The sequence below is a fragment of the Chroicocephalus ridibundus genome, chromosome 11 (genome assembly GCF_963924245.1).
Source record: "Chroicocephalus ridibundus chromosome 11, bChrRid1.1, whole genome shotgun sequence".
In the NCBI taxonomy this organism is placed as follows: Eukaryota; Metazoa; Chordata; class Aves; order Charadriiformes; family Laridae; genus Chroicocephalus; species Chroicocephalus ridibundus.
The window spans coordinates 12,878,491-12,896,216 of record NC_086294.1 but is presented as its reverse complement, the minus strand read 5'-3'; the positions used below and the strand labels follow the sequence as shown (position 1 = coordinate 12,896,216).

Genomic DNA, 17,726 nt, shown 5'->3' with positions numbered 1-17,726 from the left:
TGGGCTGCACTTCTCAGAGGGGATTGCCTCATCTGGTTCTGGTGGGGTTTTTTTAATTCTTTTTTTTTATTTTAAGTAATGTATGAATAATCAAGATTTGCATTTTTATCAGATGAGCTAAAAAAGTATTTCTCACAGTATTACTGTGGAGATCTCTTACACTAAAAGCAGGAGTCAGTCTCTAGCAGTCAAATAGAGCGAGTCTGTCCCATGTTCTCTGACATCTCCTGGGTTTTTGGTTTGTGTGTTCTCCGTTGCTTACTGAAAAGGGACACGAGGCTCCTTGCGTGGCATGGGGCTGCTGTTAATAACAGTAATAAAATGCCCCTAATACAGCTGGTACATTAAAAAATGGCAATTATTAGCACAAATTAAATATGAGCCAGAACAAGTGCCCCTGAGGTGGCTGAGTGGTGCCCTTCCTTCTGCACAGCAGAGGAGGGGAAATGTCCTGGGTTTCCCGTGGCGGCTGGGTGCCCCCGGCAACTTGGCATGCGGCGAGAGGGGCTTGAGCCCTCGGGGTCCCACCGGCTCCCGGGAAAGCGCTGCTGCTCCCAGGGTGCATCAAGGAGACCTGGAGGCGGGGGGAGGACAGATCCTGGGGACAGGCAGAGGCAGGGGGGAGGGAGGGCGGTGTATAAATAGCAAATGAAGTTGATTTCTGCCTCTTGCTGTATCTCTAAGCCCATTTGCACTGCCTCCTGTCTCATGTTCAGGTGTCCAGGCAATTATCCACTGTGAAATACAGAGCGTGAGCAATCCCTGTCCGTGCTCCTGCGTCAGGAATGTAATGCTGCAAATGTTCTCCTCTGCTCTGCAGACCCCAGTTCCAGTGAAACTTGCTATTATGATGTTATTCTTTGACCCATGAGTAGGTGAAACCTTTAATTTTCCTTCTTGGGACATGTTCACGCTGTCAGGATTCCTGTGATAAACCCAGCAGTGATTTACTGTTCCTGAAAGAGAGGAGATCTCTTTGTTCTGGTGTTTTTCCAAGGGGATTTCTGCAGAAAAGCCTGAACACCCGCAGTCCGGACTGTCCCAGTAAGCCCCGTGCCCGCATCCACTGGCCCTGCCAACGGGCATGTCTGAGGATGTGGCAACTGAAGTTAGGGAGATTCTGGTCATCTTAAAAACTGCCTGGTTTCTCATGTCTCAGGCCAGAATAGCCCGTGTCTTTCAAAGAACTGCAAGGCAAGCTGGCACGTTTCTTCTCCTGTTCCTTGTGCCTCTTTAGTTGCCAGAGTGGCTATTGCTTAGTCAGTCTCTTACTCCTTGCAGCTTTAATGTTTGCAGGGGATGGCTGGTGAGAGTGCTCCTCATCCCTGGCTTTGAAAATAAGAAATACACTTTTAAAAAAGCTGCATGAAGACCTGCTGCCAGGAGACGTGGCTCGCTCGCAGTGTGAGCGTGCGTGGGACCCGAGCGCGTGGCTGTGACGCTGCCCCTCACTGCCGCACACTCCCCGCTCTCCCAAACGCCTTTTCCAGCATCATTTTTGAGCGGTTTGTGGCCAGCATGGCACAGGGCTCCTCATGCTGTCTTCAAGGTTTTCTCTTTGTATTCTGGGAATTTTTTTCCCCCGCTGTTTCTAGTTGGGAAAAGAGGAAAACAATACTTCCTCGGTGCTGCGGAGCACCTCGGGTGCAGCGGGCTGTCCCACAGCACGTCACCTAGCAACACACTCCCGCTCGCATGCTTCTGAGCTGTTTTCCTGCAGATATCTCCTTTTGGCCCAGCACCTATCTCCAAGAACGGCTACACTGGAGTTTCAAATGCTTTTTTTATCAATAGAATGTGCCGGCTCTGGTTAAACCATTTTTATTTTTTTTTTTTCCCTGCCAAGTAAGTTAAAGCAGTTCAAGGCACGGCGGAGGCGCGTGGTGCTGCGGGTGTGCTGCCGGCAGCGGAGCTGGTTGCAGAAAATTGCCATTTTTGTTAGTGGAGCTGTGATATCATCTCTGTCTTTTTCTTCCCGTTTAATGTGCTTCAAGTAATACGTGCTTTGGAGGTGCAGAGCTGGAGGATTTTGCTCTGATTATCTTTCAAGAATTTAGGATTTTTTTTTTTATTTTTTTTTTTTTTTTGCAGGGACATAATTTGACATCTGAGCTTTGCTTTGTTCTTGCAGCGGTGAGATCCAGGCTCTCTGGTGCAGGTGGTGCTGTGGTTGTGCACCCCGCGGTGGGGTTCCTGAGCCTGTCCCCATTCGGTATCGCTTCCCATCCCGCTCGGCATCACTCCCTGTCCCTGCTCGGCATCGCTTCCCATCCTGCTCGGCATCGCCTCCCATCCTGCTCGGCATCCCTCCGCGTCCCCGCCGCTGCCGCTCCACGCAGCCCAGGAGGAGCAGGGCTGTCCCTGACTGCGTGTCCGCTCCTCTCCTGGCAAAAGGTCAAAACAATTAAGGAGGCTGCAGAAGAAATGTGTGTACGTGTATTTAGCAGAATTAATTATCTTTAATCATTCACAGCTGTGGCCTGGCCAGCAGTGACTAGTTCCCTTTGTTTTTGCTGCGGTGGTGTTTTCTAGTTTACGTGTTTTAACCAACATGATAGTGATTGCTATCTCTAGCACAAATTGTTTTCCAGTTATCGGTGCGGATGGTTTCCATGGGCTCTGCAGGGCGGCTGCTATCGGCCTCGGCCCAGAGATCTGGCAAAAGCCACCCTCCGTTAGGGTCCCTGGGCCGGACGGGGCAGGGGCTGCCCGCGGGGCGTTCCGGAGGGCTCTGCTGAACGAGAGAGTGTTGGCAAAGAAGAAGAAGAAGGAAAAAAACCCTCCAGGTCTTCTGCCTAAAAATACAACCCAGCGCTTGTTTTGCTTCGCGTGGAGCAGTGCCGTCCTTGGCAGCCCCGCGTGTGCTCCCCGGGCTGTGCTGCCCGCGCAGAGCCCCTGCGAGCTGGGGTCCCCGCTGTGGCCGGCGCTTGCCGTGGGGTGCTCTGTGCCCGGAGGCTTAGGGAAACCCACCGAGACACCTGGGCAGGGCTCGGGGTGGCTGCTTCCCCAGAAATCTGCTTTTCCTTGGGTTGTTTTCCCCGTTTCCCCCCGAAGGTGCAGCAGGCGAGGAGGCTGACGCCTCTTGGCACAGCAGGTCTGATTTCATCCCCGTGGCAGCTGTTTATGCTGCTGTCTGGTAACTATTCATTTGCTTGATTTATGTATTACTTCCAGTAAGTCATTCTTGTCCAGGACATTCTGGAAATTTCCGCTAGCCTCTGAGGCCTCTGAGATGCACTTCTCTCATATGCTCTTCGCCTGATTTGGCTGCCAAAAGAAAATAGCGAGAGAGCTCTCTGACCTCGCCTGGCTGGGCCAGGCCGTGGTCCTCCCGCACTGTTGCTTCCTTGTTGCTCTTTGGGAATGCCATTTTTTTGCCTGGCGCCTGTTTCTGATCCATTTGGATTGTGGCACCGCTGGGTCTCGGATGAATCCCCAGGAGTTCGAGTGACCCAAAGGATCTGGATGCTCTTGTGAGTGACAAAAGGCACATCACACGAGAGGTGACTCCCCATAGTCACGCTCTGCCTGGCAGGAGCTGGGAGAATCCTGCCCGGGGCTCATCTGTCCCAGGTCTGGCTCATGCCGTGCTTTTTTCCCCCCTCTTTCCTTTTTTTTTCCCCTGTCCTCCTCCTGTTTTATTTATCAGCTTTGTGTCTTGGTTTGGAGCATTGAGTCCTGGTACCCGGGGGAGCTGGGATGGGTTCTGCCGGGGGATGCAGCCTGGTGAGCCGCTGTCCCATGCCGAAGCCAGTCCCATGTCGGAGCTGGTGCCACCGGTGCTGCTGGGCATCCCCAGAGCCACTATGCTGAGGCATCCTCAGTCCCATCTAACCCAGTGCACTGCCTTGGGACGGCGGGTTGAGGGGAGAAGCAGAGAGGGGATGCCGTGGGGCTGAGCCCAGCACAGCTGCAGCTCCCCGCAGCTCCATCCCACTGCGGTGGCCAGTGAGCACAGGTGCCTCCAGGTCCATGCCCTGCTGGTGCGTGTGGAAGGGGACACCCGTGCCCGTCCTGCTGTGTGCCTGCGTTGCCTGTACGCACCCTGGGCGGGCAGGGCCAACGGTGTGAACCAGCACACAGGGTAAGGGAGAGGGAACGTTTAAGCTGATTGTGCTACAACAAAAAAAAAAGAGAACATCCTTCGTTTTGAAAATACAGTTCTGAGCAACTATTTTAAATCCTGATTGGAGCCATGAAGCTCAGATCAATGAAGATCCCATTTGTTTTAATGCTTTGCCATGATTAGCGAGTATAGCCAGTTGTCTGTCTGTTTTCAGTGGTGCCCAGCGACGGGACAAGAGGTAACGGGCACAAACTTGAGCATAGGAAGTTCCATCTCAACATGAGGAGGAACTTCTTTACTTTGAGGGTGGCAGGGCCCTGGCGAGCCCAGAGAGGTGGGGGAGTCTCCGTCTCTGGAGACATTCCAAACCCTCCTGGACACGTTCCTGTGCCACCTGCTCTGGGTGACCCTGCTCTAGCAGGGCGTTGGACTGGGTGATCTCCAGAGGTCCCTGCCAGCCCCTGCCAGTCTGTGATTCCTGTTCCTGCCTGGGCACAGCCAGCGGTGGTGGCCATGCAGTGGGGTCCCTGCAGATGCAGAACGGGGTTTGGAGGGAGCAGCCAGGGAGGGCAGGCGGAGGGGAAGGTAACGGCTTCGGCAACACCATGCCAGGGACCCCTCCTCACTCCCGGCCCCGGGAGACCAGCGCGACACATCCTTCAATCTCTCTCCTCCATCGGGTCAGGCCCTCTACAAATTCTGGGTTTTTTTATCACTGGAGACAGGCAGTGGATGAGAGATTGCTCTGCAGATTAGTTTGAAATCTTAGCATGCCCATGTTGCCTGGCTAATTTAATTACAGTCTTTAACTGGAACCACCTGTAGCTCCGTGGAAAGACAAAGGCCGTGAGGTCCGCGGTCCCCTGGCAAGGCTCTCGGGCTCCCCCGCGCTCACACGCCTTCCCAGCGGGAATGACAGCTGCATGCACTTGCCCTGATGTCTTCCATGTTTTCTCAGCTTTTGCATTGGGCTCCTGAAGGTAATTCTACCTTTGACGTAGTTTGTTAGGGGGGGGTGTTCTTTCAAGCCGGGAGCTTTGCAGAGGGGATGGCGCCTGCCCCAGCCTCCCCCCGCAGAAATCCTGCGCAGGTTCAGGTCCCGCGGAGGCAGAGGCAGCGCTTGGATGTGGTCAGTGGGTGCTCAGACCTCCGTGGCTATCGCAGGCGGGCTCTTAGATGGTCTTGATCTGTTTGCAAATGTCCTGCGTCCATTTCTCTTCTACTACCACAAAATAATCCATTGGATTATTGGTAACGTGCCAGTAGTTCGGTTCCTTCCTCCTCCTCCAGGTTGGAGTGCATTACACCAGACACACAGCGGCAGCGCAGCCAGTGCCGTCCCGAGCTGCGTGTGCAATTAGCAGCTGGAGTGATGATGTGAACACATTCCCTTGTTTTCCTGCTATTTTCTCCACTCAAGACTTGTGGTGAGGGGATCCTCTCTCACCACCGAAGCCCGTTGGCAGGAGGCAGCCCGTGCTGGAGGAGCAGCTCGGGGGATGCAGCGGGTCCTTACGAATTGTCCGCATGCCAGAGCCGGAGGTGCCAAAGCCTCGTGGGGCAGCAGCACCTTTGGTTTCCCCTGCCCTTGCCTCATCTCTCCCTCGCGTGCTTTGCTGGAGGAGCTGGTGGCGGGCTCAGCAGGTACTTGGTGGGGGCACGGTGTCGATGGGCATATGCACCTCCCCGGGGACGCGGCCCGGGAATGCCGGGCACACTGTGCAGTGCACGAAGCTGGGCACATGCCCTCCCCCTGCGAGCTCTGGCTCCCTCTTACTCTTCTGGTTTTGTTTTTAATACGAGATTCTGCAGAATTTAAAAAAAAGAGACACAAAAACCCCAGTAGGTGTTTGCTCTGGTTTTTGGGCTTGGCTTCCTGTAATGTGTAAATTAGCAAAAGGTTTTGTTCTACTTTTGCAAGTGAACTTTTAACCTCCTTAGCCTGGATTGTCCATAGTTTAGCTGTTTGCATGTTCTGGTAGCTTTTGCCTCCATGCTTCTCCAAACAGTCCCCATATTTTCTGAAAGCTCCCCAGTTTCTAGCTGGAGCGGAATGCACTTCAGAGGCTGCAGCATCTCTTATCAGACTCTTCGCAACTCTTGTATCTTCATCACGCGTAGGAGTCATCTCTCTAGATATGATAACGGGTATCTTAAATTAGGTTAAAGCTTGCATCACCAGCACCGGCAAGGCCAATCAGTTAGGAGCACGTCCTGTGGAGTGTGCGGGGTTTGCTGGGGAGTTTCTGTGGTTGAACATCTCTGCTGAGCTTATGCCGGACAGCCGGCATCTCCAGGAGAAGCACCAGGACTTTTCTATTACCCAAGCGGGAATTCTTCTGGGCTTGTGTTTGAACTTCACGTTGTTGGATGGAGGTTGTTGATGGCACACAATTAGCTGGATTCTTGTTAATTGTTTATCACAGTGAAACTGAAGCTCTGTATAGAAACTGATTGAATTTAGAGTGAGCAAAAGATTTCCAATAAGAGCTGGCATCTCTCCCTGGTTGTGTCTCCTCGGTCCCCGCAGACAGAGTGGGACCTAGACATTTTAATGAGAGCTTCTCTGGATTGCTCTTTGTGCTGAACAGACCCAGTACTAAACCAAATTCAATTACATAGATTTTAGTCAAATCTTTTTCAACAGAAGAAAGGAGAATAAAAGTCACCAGTGTCAAGATGTCTTTGAGCTGCGGTTTTCTGCAGGATGCTGGGAGTGATCCCCAGCCCAAGCTGGACTTGTCCCTTCTGTTCATCTTCAGCTGACTGAACCACAGGTCTAGTCCTGACCTAGACTTTTTGTGACTCCATTCCAACTTAGGAGGTGATTCTGCCCCTCTGAATCTGGGGAGACCCCCCTGCAGTGCTGCCTCCAGCTCTGGGGCACCAACAGCAGAAGGACACGGAGCTGTTGGAGCGGGGCCAGAGGAGGCCCCGGAGATGCTGGGAGGGCTGGAGCCCCTCTGCTGTGAGGACAGGCTGAGAGAGCTGGGGGGGTTCAGCCTGGAGAAGAGAAGGCTCCGGGGAGACCTTGGAGCCCCTTCCAGTCCCTGAAGGGGCTCCAGGAAAGATGGGGACAAACTTTTTAGCAGGGCCTGTTGTGGTAGGACAAGGGTAGTGGTTTTACACTGAAAGAGGGGAGATTTAGATTGGATATCAGGAGGAAATTCTTTGCTGTGAGGGTGGTGAGCCCCTGGCCCAGTTTGCCCAGAGAAGCTGTGGCTGCCCCATCCCTGGAGGGGTTCAGGGCCAGGTTGGCCGGGGCTTGGAGCAACCTGGTGTGGTGGGAGGTGTCCCTGCCCAGGGCAGGGGGTGGCACTGGGTGGGCTTTAGGGTCCCTTCCAACCCAAACCATTCTGTGATTCCTTGATTTTTAAAAAAATCTTCTGCTATTGCTTGTGAAAGGGGCACCTAGAGGAAAGTGGGGCAGAGGGTCTGAAATGCACCGTTTGTGCTGGGAGGGCCAGGAGGCTCTTGGGAGCTGCTGGTGGAGCAAAACCAAATGCTACCACAGCTTCCATGTAGAAGATCCCTGGTGATGCTGGCACCCTCAAAGGGGAAGGAGCTGGTTTGCGTAGGATGTTCTCTGGCTCGGTGGTGATGCCCTGCGTACTAGGGTGAGCTGAGGGAGCCGGTCCTGCTTTCCATGGGCTTTACGTGTGCATGTACGTATGAATGAGTGTGGGGCATGGGACTCTGGAGGTGCGTTTCTTGGCTCCTGCTCCCTTGATTGAAGTCACACCATGGAGACTGGTGGCCGTTTTCTTACTGCAGTATGAGAGCATTGGTGATTGCTGTTTTCAGTGGAAAACCCGCCTGTGCAGCGGGGTTTGCTGGGGAGCGGGGCTGGCAGCATGCACGGGATGGCTGCGGCTGTCACTAATGGGCAAAATAACTATTATTTTTGTAAAGGGGAAAGATGTAATTGAGTGTAGCAGGCTGAAGTTGTAACTGAATGCTGGGCTTGCACACGTACGGCCAAAATTCAGGGAAGAAGCGCAAGGCTGGGGTGTGGGAATTGCATTCGCCTGGTGTTGTCCTTGGTTGCGTGCTGTGACCGTGACGTTTGCTGGCGTGGCATGGGGGTTTGGCCCCTGTAGGAAAGGGGGCAGGTCCTCTGCGGTGCCTGTCGTGCTTTCCCATGCTGGTCTCAGACAGGGCATCACGGCACAGGGAACAGCCTTTGCAGCCCCGGCACCCCCGTTCCAGCTTCACCCCCAGGGGATGTTTGAGGGTGAAGTCCCCTTTGGCTGGCTGTATTTCTGCAGGGGGAAACCACAGTGACATTTTAACATCAACTCGTGGCTTTCACCAGGGCATCAGTGGAAACCCGCGGTGCTGCTGATGCCATGCCGAGGCGTGGGGGACGTGCCACCCCCGTGGTGGTCACACTGGCCACAGCCTGGGGCTGGGGCTTGGCGAGCAGGTTTGGGATCCCCCTGAGATCTCGCACGAAGCTGAGCTTGCCCAAGGCCAGAGGTGATGGCTTTGGAAACCCAGGCGACTTGGTCTGGGGAGCCTGAATCAGAGGAGCGATGCAGCACCGTATGTGTTTTCCTTGCAAGTCACAGCACGCAGGGTATGCACGCTGATTAGGCTTACCGATACTGAACTGCACATTTGGCCTCTGCATCTGTTCAGTGCGATATGAGCACGGTTGTTGGTTTGTTTTTTTTTTTTTTTTTTTCCCTGGGAGTGAACCCAAGAATCCAGCTGTGGCCAGATTCACCCGGGAGAAAAAGAGAGTCTTGTTGGAGCAAGTCAAAGCGCCCAGAAATGGTGCAGGCGCGTGTCTCGTCCCAGCTGAGCAGGGAAACCTGAGAGCAATGCGACTGCTCGCTGAAAACCCCTTTAATTCTCGACATTGCATCTGAAGGTTTTGTCAACCGCGCTCAGAAAGTTTCTCCTTGTCTTCGCTGGGAGGTTTTGCATTTCCCTGGTGATCTGTCCTCCTTTCGGCTCCGCTGGCCTCCATCTGCATTCCTCAGCGCTTGGCTCTCCCCGCCAAGAGCTGTAGGAGTTGCGATGCTGCGCGTCCCCGCAGCAGCCTGGGCTGCGCATGGCGGTGTTTCGCCCGTGCTCCCGGCCCTGTTCCCGCTGGGGACACGCCGTGTCCAGTCGGCGGCTCCAGGCTCCTTTGGCCCTTGCAGGGCTCCCCTCATCCCCGAGCAGCCCAGAAGAGCACAGGAATACCCCGAGCCCTATTGAACACGGCAGCATCAGTCAGGGTTATGCAGTTTGTTTGCGGTATTGTTTCTGCGCCTGCACCCTGACCTGGCAGATGGAGCGGAGCCGGTTGTGCTCCCCGGGTCGCGTTCACGGCCACTGGCCACTGCGAATTGCTGTCCCCGTCACCTCCCACGCACGTGTGCCTTTTCGGAACCATTACCCAAATGCATGATCGACCAGTTTAGCTACCTGGGACACCGGCTGTTAGTGCTGCAGGTATAATTTGTTTTTTAGTGTGCCACAGCCTTTTTTCGTTCTCTTTCTGTGAGGGATGGGTGGCATTTGTGTTTACAAGGGCACTTGATGAAGAATTTCTGTTTCCAGTCTCTTGTTTCTGATATTACAGGAGAGGAGCTTTGATTTTTAAAAAGTCTCCTTTTAGTAACTTGAAATATTTTTGTGATTATTATTTTAAAACCTGAGCTCTTTCTTTCCTGACCCGAGTTTGCTTTTGAGAAGACTCAGCGTTGGGCTTCTCTGGTTGGTGTCCCAGGCACGGCACAGATGCTGGCGCCCTTCAGGCTTCCCAGCACAAGGAGGTGCCCACGCACGGCCAGCTTTCCCAAGCTCCCAGCCCTGCGTTGCAGCGCAGCGTTGTACAATGTGCCCACAACCAAGCCCCTGCTGCAGTGCCAGCCGTCGGACGGCGTTCCCGAGGCCCGCAGGGATCCCGCATTGGGATGAGCAATCCCCGGGGAGTCGCAGGGCCGCTCTGTCTGGGACATGGCTCCTCTGGCCTCGGGAGAGGGACGAAACCGAGCAGCGGGAGCCCGGCCCTCGCCCGACTCTCCACCTACACGCTCATCAGCTGCAGCCCAATTAAACTCAATAATGTGCAGGGATGACTTGAATGCTCCCAGGAACATTTCCCAGAACTCATTAGATTTCACCCGATAAATACCAGCGACTGTGTGTGCTAGCAGCTGCCTGCTCTCCGGCCGGCAGCGTGCGCCGTCCAAATTCAATGGGTGGAAATGGGGGAGCTGTGGGGCAGGGACAGGGGCTGCGGGGTTTCGCCTGGTGGGAGCCCCACAGCCCGGACGAGCCTCTCTCCGCGCAGGGAGCTCCTCTCTCCGATTCTCTCTGTGAGATGGCAACGCGCTGCTGCCGTGGCCGTGCCGTGGCGTGCCGGCAGGGCTCGGGGCAGCGATTCCCCGTCCCACCTCACTCGCCCCAATGGATGGGACCCATGGACGCCCCTGTCACCCCGTGTGCTGTCTGCAGTCGCCGTGCTTTTTGTCTTCTGTTCATGTCCAGATAATATGTAAGTGTTTTGTTTGTAACATACCACCCAGAGCAGCCTAAATAATTTTGGGGATTGCTAGCCCTCTGCGTGATTGGCTTTTCACATTAAATAGAAGCTCTAATGGTGGTGGCAGACATGAAATATATTTTTACCTGTAGCAATACGAATTAGCTGCATCATTTCCCATCCTATAAGGTCTCGTTAGGCCAGCCAGAACAAGCACTTTGTTTTCAAAGGTTTGTCCCAGGCATGGAAATAGAAACACTCCAGACTTTGCCTTTGTTCCCTTTCAGATGTTTGTTTTCTCAGAGATTTTTCTCTGAATCGGGGGAGATATTTGAGCTAGTAACAGCGCTCTTTGGCTGAGGCTTACAGACGTGTATTTTGGATATAAAACACATACACAAAGTAATTCCAGCCACAGAGAGCAAAAGTCCTGTGGGGAGCAGAGCCCGGTGCCCACACGGCATCCCCTGGTGACGCGGTTGCTGCCCGGTGTGTGGTCCCCAGTGCCCGGCGCAGCTGGGGACACTGGCTCGGAGCGGGGGGATCCACCCAGGTACCAGCACCTACCTGCGGGACCGTGTCTGAGAGTATGAAATAATCCCGCTGATGCCAGTTCACAGCCCAGTTCATACATTTATTGTTCCCCTCAGCTCTCTGCAGTGCCGGCAGCTGCTGCTCAGCCCCCCGTGCTGGGCTGGTGGGAGCTCGGGAGGCGTTACTGGGTGTTACTGGGAGGAGTGGGAGGCGTTACTGGGTGTTACTGGGAGGAGTGGGCAGCTCGCACGTGCTGCACCCCAGCGTTCTCTGCTGCTCCCGCAATACAGGTTTCTTTGTGGGTCGCTGGAGAAGCAAATGAGTTCTTTAATTGGATTTCGATGGAAATAAACAGGAGCTGCTGAGCAGGCTGAAGCAAGGGAAGTCACTGATGGCTGTAGAACAGGAGAGGGCCAGCGCAGCGCTGCCCCAGCCCGCGCACCCCCGGCTCCCCCGCGGCTCTCCTCTGTTACACCACGCTGATCGCAAGCCCGTGCAACAAAGAAATATTTACCGTTCCTGTATGCTTTCTCCGCACTGAACCTTGACTACCAATTACTCTGTATTAAATTATGTTTGGTCATGCCGGTGATTATACAGTATCCAGGCAACCCAGGCATAATCTAATTTAACACACAACATGGATTTACTCCGCTCCCGTTCTCCTTTGTTTTTCTGAAAGTGAAGGTAACGTGAGCGGGCGCCCACAGACACCCCCGGGAAACGCGACCTGCCGTTGAGCTGCAGGGACAGCAGTCCCACGGGAGCCGCAGTGCCCGGCCCTGTCTGTCCCCGCGGGTGGCAGGGCTGGGGCTCTGGCTCCTTTGGCCGTTGGCTTGCAGAAGCCAACGCGCCTCTGGGGCTTGCACCAAGTGGGTCGGGTCGCCACGGAATGAAGTCCCTTTGCGGGGCTCGGTGGTGGTGCACAGCAGGTATTCCCCCCCCTCTATCCCATGCTGCCGGCCCCATCTCCCACTGATCCCAGAGACACGTGGGAACCATCATGTGCTGTGAAGAGGAGGAAGAGCCCCGAGTCCAGAAGCCAGGGAGAGCCCGGCATGTTGCGAGCACCAAGCAGGATTTGAGAGGTTGCTCTGCGCCTTTCTCCATCAGTTGTTGAGTTCCACCTCCTGCTTGTGCTGGAAGCGACTTCTGCAAAGCGTGGATGGAGAGAGAACTCAAAAAGGACCCATCTAAATTAATATTAGTCCAATTGCTTTCAGAGCGCACCGGGGCCCAGAAAGAAGCAGCGGGTTAAAAGGAAAATGCAGCAAGTACTTGGAAACCTTCTAAAGGGCAGCTCAGGAATGGCACTAACGACGCCTGCCGAAAAGCACCAACATTAAGCACACTTCGGGATGAGAACACCCCATCTTTAGAAACTGTGGCATTATTTTCTAGTACGAAGGATGATGAAGAGGTATAATTTATAGGAAGTTATCATGTGGATAATGGATGTGGAATTTGAAGGATGCGAAAGGTGAATCATGTTTTGTAGCATAGCTTTGGTAACCGAGCGTTGTGAAGCCAGTAGGAAAAGTACCCGGGGTGTGGAGCAGGAGTTCCTGTGCCACCAGACCTGCCCAGCTGCAAAATGGGGCCACGCTTTACAGGTTCACAGCCAACACGGAACAGAGGGGTTCGGTGCCGGCCGTGGCACGGGGGCGAGGGGCAGCGCTCGCGTCTGGGCACGAGGACGTTCCTCAGGCAGAGCCAGGGCTGCGGCTGGTGCTGCAGGACCCTCGCCTAGGTGGGAAGCCATTAATAGTTTGGTCTGAAATAATTAACAGGACCGTGCACAGCTGCCTAGCCGTAATGAGTCGATGACAGTGCAATTTATTAGAGTGATGTATTACATGGTAACGGTAATGAGAAATGGAGGGACCTAATTTTGTAAGACTTAGATCAATTCAGTTGTTTTTTTTATAAATGAACATTGTTTTACCAACCACAGAAAATCATTAAAATTATTATTTTATTAGTACTTTTCAAAACTATTTGAATTACAGCTGCATTTTTCAAAATCCAAATAGGAGCACGTGGACGCGTGTCTGAAGTATAGATGTTGTTGCAACGTAAAAAGGTCGTTGGCATTTGTGAATGTCTTGACAGAGAGGTGTGCTGGCGCGGGGGAAGAGGTTTGAGCCCCTGTGGAAGTAGGAGGTTTTTTCCTGTAAGTGAGCAAGTTTTTTTCATAAGAAAGAATTTTTTTCCTATTGGACTTCTGCCTGTCTCCCCTAAGGAAAGCGTGCTTCGCACCTTCCAGCTCGGTCGGTCGGTCAGGCTGGTGCTGGTGTCGCTGTGTGCTGCGGTGAGGACAGGGAGAGGCTCTGCGCCCCCCCGGGGATGAGGATGGGGACGGGCTGGGTGCCGGCGGTGGGGACAGCGGGGTGGCAGCTCCTCCAGTCGTCGTCTATAACCAGAGCCGTTCTCTGGGGCTGCCCATCGCCCGCAGCGCTGCAGTTTACTGACATGGGAGGTTTCTCGGACACTTATGATAAAATATTCAGAGCTTCCTGACAGCGGGAGAAGTTACGGGTAAGAGGGAGGTACCGCAAAGCTCCCAAGGGACTTTTCCAGGACCTCCACACCTTTGAAGTTGTAACCCAAGCCCAGACTTGCTGGAGGTGATGGCTCTGCGTATTATTTGCATTATATGCATTATATGGTGGAGGTGACAGCTCTGCATATTATTATATGCCCCATCCCTGGAGGGGTTCAAGGCCAGGTTGGACGGGGCTTGGAGCAACCTGGTGTGGTGGGAGGTGTCCCTGCCCAGGGCAGGGGGTGGCATTGGGTGGGCTTTAAGGTCCTTTCCAACCCAAACCATTGGTTTTCTGTGATGTCTCTGGAGAATTCTATGATACTCTCCAGAGACATAACGTGTCCCGGTGTTATGGATCCATAACAAGCATCCAGGCTTCTTGCCTGGGTAGAAATAGGGCTGAAATTGCTGTTGTGGGGAGCTAAGCCAGCAGTCCTGAGCCCCTGAGCACCCCTTGGTGATGAGGTGGTCTGCTGCGTGAGCAGCGCTGTACAGGGGAGAGAAATGAAGAGTTCTTTGCTGGTTTAAGTGAGATTTGGATTAAAAAGGATGGAAAGCATCTTTTTGTTTAAGCCAGGCTTAGGTTACACTGTGCTGAAATAAGCTGAGCATGCACGTAAATGTGCGCTGTGGTGTCTTGGCCCTGAGACAGCAATAAAAGCTCATGGCCATAACTTTTTGGGATGAGTGAGTCTCAGCCTCACTTTGTGCTAGCTTAGTGCATTTGTCCAGGAAAAACAGGAGAGAAAGTAAAGGGAAAAGCCACTTAAAAACCCCTTCAGGCTAAAATAGTGTGATTGCACCGCCTGAAGTCGCTGAGTTTCCTGGTTGAAGAGGTCAGGAGAAAACCACAAGAAAGAGTCGCGGAGACGGGGTGGTGGGGCTTCCACCGCAGGTCCTCGTTGCGTCACCCGCGCACGTGTCGTTGCATTACTTGTCATTGTGTGACTCCAGCACAGGACTCAGCCGGAGCCCACGGTACCTGGCGAGGGTGGTCTGTGCCTCAACCAGGCGTTTGCCACAGAGCAGCCAACCCCCGGGTGCCCCGGCACTCGCGGTTGGACACGGCCCTGGGACCTCCGGGCTGCATCCCCCATGTCAGCCTCCCGTTTGGCGCTGAGCCAGGGCAGAGGATGTGACCCAGGAGGGCTCCTGATGCTTTGCACCACTAAGACCAGGGGCAGGACCAGAGCTACTCCAGAGTAACCCCCCCCAAACGCACGTTGGTGCCGGGGCCTTGGCACAGGCTGATGCACTTTGCTGAACTGATGTGCTCCCGCTGGGCTGCGATACTTGCCAACATAAAAATAGCTGGAGATGACAGGGAGGAAGGCTGGAGTGTTGGTGGGTCCCCGGGAGAGCTGGTGTCCCTGTGGGGTGGATTCCTCGGTGGGGCGGAGAAGGGATAAAGCCCCACCTTCCCTTTCCAGCCTGTTTTGGTTTGGCTGGATGGGGCTGACCTCTGGTGCAGGCAAGAGCTTAAATGGGCGAGAAGGAATTGGATTTTGGAACATATTAGGTCACTCATTCAGTTGGAGAGCAGCGTGTGTCAGAGGTCCAACAATTTGTTTTTAGAAGGGTTTTAAGCATTAATGATTCAAGATGTTTTCCTGGGAGTGGTTTGCAACATGAGACTCGGTGGCCGGCGTAGCGTCGGGGTTTTGTGGGATTAGTCAATTCACTGAGGCTGAAAGGTCTCTAGTAACACAATGGTTAAATTTGTACTTTTCCACATGGCTGAGCCTTCAAGGAGCTCACCAGGAGTGTAAAAAATGTAAACAGCGTTGTAAGCTTTGTGCCAGCCATGAGGCAGGGAGGGGGTTTCCGTGCCGATTAGTTCTATCACCTACTTTTTTTTTTCTTTCTTTTTTTTTTTTTTTTTTCTTTTTCTAGAGTTGCAAATAATCACAAGCAGAACCTGATGACTGTTGCTAATCTGGGCGTGGTATTTGGGCCGACGCTGCTTCGACCTCAAGAGGAAACAGTCGCTGCCATTATGGACATCAAATTTCAGAACATTGTGATTGAAATTTTAATAGAAAACCATGAGAAGGTAATGGCTTCACTTGCTTCTTTCAGTGCAATTAATTTATGAAAATGAATTTGTCGCTCTTTACAAACTGCAGCCCCCGCTCCCAGGGCCCTCTCCTCGTTCCCCGTGGCCAGTGGCACTGGTTTTGCTGCAGACGGTGGGTTGTGCTGGGGAGGTCAGCAGCTGGTACCTCCAGGTGTTCCCACCAGCGGTGGCCAGGGCGTAGGATATGGTGCAGAGCTAGTACCTTCCAGATATTCCCACCAGTGACGGTTGGGACTCGGGATATGGCATAGAAGCTTCAAAACTGTCGGTTCTTGGGCTATAGTTGTGTAACCAACACTGCTGGTTACCAGCCGCTCAGTGTGAGTCAGCGTGTTCTGTGTCTCCATTACAGAAATCCCCCTTTTTTTCCCTTTTTCGTTGTTTAATAGGAATTTGTCCTTAGTTTCAAGAGAGGTGAACGCTAAAAGAAACTAGTGCGAGATGCACGCCTAGGCTGGCTTCCTGCTTTTCTGACTAAATCCGTGTTTATTCAAGCACTGGCTTTATCCACAACGTTGATCTCCAAAATTATGATGCATTTGTGTTTGCGGGCCGTAAGGATGCTCGTGTCTGTCAGCGGCGCGGTGGTGGCTCGGTGGGGCCACGGCGCTGGCTGTCCCTCCCGGCCAGCCGCGTGGGGTGGCTGCATGCAAATGGCAGCACTAAAAAATGCCATTTTCTTCTTAATTCAAGCAGTTCCCTGTTTACGATCTTTTGTTTGTCTAGTTTTGGTTGGAAAGAAATAAGTAATTTGTGCATTCAGGCTGCAAAGAACAAAGTAGCGGGAAGGTTGTCCCTGGCTGGGGCTGCCGGGGCAGGGTGGCATCGCGGCTCCGGTGCGGGGTTTTTCTTGTAGATACCTTGAACATAAAGGGTTTCTTGCAGATTAAGGTGATGGCTGAGCCGCTGGTATGCGCGGTGTGGGCAGCGGTGCCGTGGGGCTGCAGAGGGGCATCAAAAGCACAGCCCATGGGAATGGGGAGGCAGAGCCCACAGTTGTATGTTCTTGGAGAAATTGCTTCCATGGCCACCTGAAGGCCATGGTGTTTATTTAGGATAGAGGAGCTATTTTATTCTCCTGCGCATGGACTGTAATGGCAATGATGGCTTAATTACGAGCTGCTGTGCAGAGGGGCGCGCGAGCAGCGGTGATGAACCTGCGGTGGTGGGCGAAACCCGGCTCCCCCAACCCTGGTCCTGCACGGAGGAACCAGCACAAGTCCTCGTGTCAGCCCTCGTCAGTCACCTCCGCCCGTCTGTCATCGATCCGTCGGGACAGAGGAGCATTTACCGCCTCTCCCTGGCTCTCGGTGGAGATGAGCTCCTTGGCTGTGTCACCCACGTTGCGAGCAGCACAGTGTCGCTACGAGCGTGTTTTATCTCCCTTCCCCTCGCTCTGCTTTATGGAGCCCTTCCCTCGCGGGCCCTTACAGAAACACGTCTTTAGACATTGATTTTTATGTTTTTTTTCTGCCTGAACCGAGCCTCTTGCTGTGCCAGCCGAGCCCTCCGTCAGCTGGCATCTGTGAAGGAATCGATGCGAGATTTCTGCAATGATCGCACCTGGGAGGGCTGCAGGGCTTGTCTGCGCCCACTGGCCAAATTACAGCTCCTGCCCCAGGGGGTCCCTGATGGTTCCCCCTCCTTAGAAGTAATTTATGGCACCGGCAGAAGGGTGAATCTGCAAGTGGGTTGCATATATTTGTCACCAGTTAGTTCTGCGGGTGGGTGTACCTGTGCGGGTGCTGGGGTGCAGCGAGGGCTGGAGGTGCCGGTGCCGAGCTGGGGCTCGCAGGACTTGCAGGGCTCGCGGGGATGGGGACGGCTGTGGCTGCCACTTCCCAGACGGATGTTGCGAGCTAAATGCCCGTGAGCCCCCGTCCCCATTTCTCCAGGGCTCTGGGGAAAAGATCCTGGGAAGGAGGGGGATAGGCGGAGGTACCTTCAGGAGAGGAAAATCTCCTAAATGCAGTTAGTGCCACTTCAGCTCCCGCTTTAGGACTGTTTTCATTTCAGTGTATTT

General features: G+C 53.7%; 1 protein-coding gene across 4 annotated transcripts in view; it reads left to right on the top strand.

Moving 5' to 3' along the window:
• ARHGAP26 (Rho GTPase activating protein 26) overlaps positions 1 to 17,726 on the top strand; it is a 149,414-nt gene that overhangs the window by 86,027 nt on the left and 45,661 nt on the right. For all 4 annotated transcript variants that reach the window (XR_010072866.1, XM_063348639.1, XM_063348638.1 and 1 more), the window contains exon 18: positions 15,520 to 15,679. Coding sequence is in view for 3 of the 4 variants with exons in the window: in XM_063348639.1 (XP_063204709.1) it covers positions 15,520 to 15,679 (160 nt within the window). In the remaining variant the exon portion in view is untranslated. The remainder of the gene's footprint in view (positions 1 to 15,519; positions 15,680 to 17,726) is intronic.